The sequence below is a fragment of the Brassica rapa genome, chromosome A03 (genome assembly GCF_000309985.2).
Source record: "Brassica rapa cultivar Chiifu-401-42 chromosome A03, CAAS_Brap_v3.01, whole genome shotgun sequence".
NCBI lineage: Eukaryota > Viridiplantae > Streptophyta > Magnoliopsida > Brassicales > Brassicaceae > Brassica > Brassica rapa.
In genome coordinates, this window is record NC_024797.2 from 34,004,942 (window position 1) to 34,007,025 (window position 2,084).

At 40.7% G+C, this 2,084-nt stretch overlaps 1 protein-coding gene across 1 annotated transcript; it reads left to right on the forward strand.

The window, feature by feature from the left end:
* The first annotated feature begins 304 nt into the window (after nt 1–304).
* On the forward strand, nt 305–1,513 carry LOC117132687. Its single transcript, XM_033287502.1, has one exon. It carries the CDS (start codon nt 305–307, stop codon nt 1,511–1,513), a length of 1,209 nt encoding a protein of 402 aa, XP_033143393.1.
* Nucleotides 1,514–2,084: the final 571 nt, after the last annotated feature.

Here is a 2,084-nt window from a genome sequence, read left to right on the forward strand (position 1 = left end):
ATCCCTTTGTGACCTAGGATCCAGCGTGCCACACTCTGTTGCGATATCCCTGGGATACAACGAGTTCAAACCAACCAAAATAACTTTGGTTCTTGCTGATAGATCCGTTAGAGTACCTGAGGGAGTACTAGATGACGTGTCGATAAGAATTAATGAGTGTCACGTACCAACGGATTTTGTTGTGTTGAAATATCAGAATGAACCAAAAGATCCACTCATCTAAGGAAGACCATTTCTAGCTACCGCTGGTGCAATCATCAACGTCAAGGAAGGTCGGATATGTTTAAACATTGGAAACATTCCAATGACCTTTGATATGGAAAAACTGATAAAACGACCCTTGATCGATAAACAAGCCGCTTACGTGGACGATATCTCTGAGTTGGCTGAAGAATCCTTCATATACCAATACTCAGATGATCCCCTGAAAAAAGTGCTCACATCTACCGAAGAGGAAACATTTAGCATCGACATCAGAGCTGATGAATACGCGAGATTGATGGACACAAGTGTAGAAATAGAATATGTCGATGACATGGAGGAGGACGATTCGGAAATTAACGTTGATCGATATTTAAAGGCCGCCATCGATCGACAACCATCCCCTCTAGAAAATTGGGATCTCGAAAACGCACCAAAAATTGAGTTAAAGAAATTACCCGCCGGACTAAAGTATGCTTTTCTCTACAATAATTCTTACCCCATAGTTTTAAATGCTAACCTAACCAACGGAGAACTTGCGCTGTTAATGAATAATATGCGCAAATATAGGAAAGCCCTCGGATACTCCATAGAGGATATTCCTGGTATCTCTCCAGATCTGTGCATGCACCAAATTCACTTAGAAGACGATTCCAAATCGTCAGTGGAATATCAAAGAATGCTAAACCCGAACTTGAAAGAAGTTGTTAAGAGGGAAATTATCAAACTTCTAGATGCTGGAATCATCTTTTCAATTTCGGATAGCAACTGGGTGAGCCCCGTGCATGTTGTACCTAAGAAAGGCAGAATTACAGTGGTTATGAATGATAAAAACGAACTCATTCTCAAGCAAACTGTCACTGGACATCGAATGTGTATCGATTATAGGAAGCTAAACGCTGCCACAAGAAAATATCACGTTTTCTTACCCTTCATTGATCAAATGTTGGAAAGATTGTCAACTCACCAATACTACTATTTTCTTGACGGATACTCTGGATTTTTCCAAATTCCTATACATCCTGACGATCAAGAAAAGACCACCTTTACATGCCCTTACGGAACATTCGCATACCGCAGAATGCCATTCATTCTTTGTAATGCCCATGCCCCCTTCCAACAATGCATGATGTCGATATTTATGATAGAAGATTTCATGGATTTCTTTATGGACGATTTCTCAGTATATATGGATCCAGTTTCAAAAACTGTCTCGATAACCTATGTAAAGTCTTGGCAAGATGTGCAGAAAATAACCTCGTTCGAAATTGGGAAAAAGGCCACTTTATGGTTAACGATGGAATCGTCCTAGGACATAAAGTGTCCGCTGCTGGAATAGAAGTAGATCGGGCGAAGGTTGAGGTAATGACCGGTCTGACTGCACCCACGAACGTAAAAGACGTGAGAAGTTTTCTCGGGCATGCCGGATTTTACAGGAGGTTTTTCTCGGGCATGCCGGATTTTACATGAAGTTCAAACATGATTTTAGCAAAATTGCTAGACCTCTCACCTCCCTCCTCTGTAAAGAAGTTATAATTCGATTTCTCACCAGAATGCGTAAAGTATTTTGAGGAAATAAAGAAAGTCTTGATAACTGCCCCCATCGTACAAGTACCTGACTGGAATCTTCCTTTCAAAATCATGTGCGATGCGAGCGATTTTGCTGTAGGAGCAGTTCTAGGCCAAAGAAAAGATAAAAAGCTACATGCAGTTTACTATGCTAGTCAAACACTCGACGAGGCACAAAGGAATTACGCAACAACAGAAAAAGAACTGCTTGTTGTAGTCTATGCATTTGAAAATTTCCGCCAATACCTAGTCAGTTTGCGAGTGATTGTTCAGACAGACCACGCTGCGATAAAATATTTAATGCAGAAGAAAGA

What these genes read in the sequence shown, in the direction of transcription:
- LOC117132687 (XM_033287502.1), top strand. Translation starts at nt 305, where the DNA reads ATGACCTTTGATATGGAAAAACTGATAAAACGACCCTTGATCGATAAA.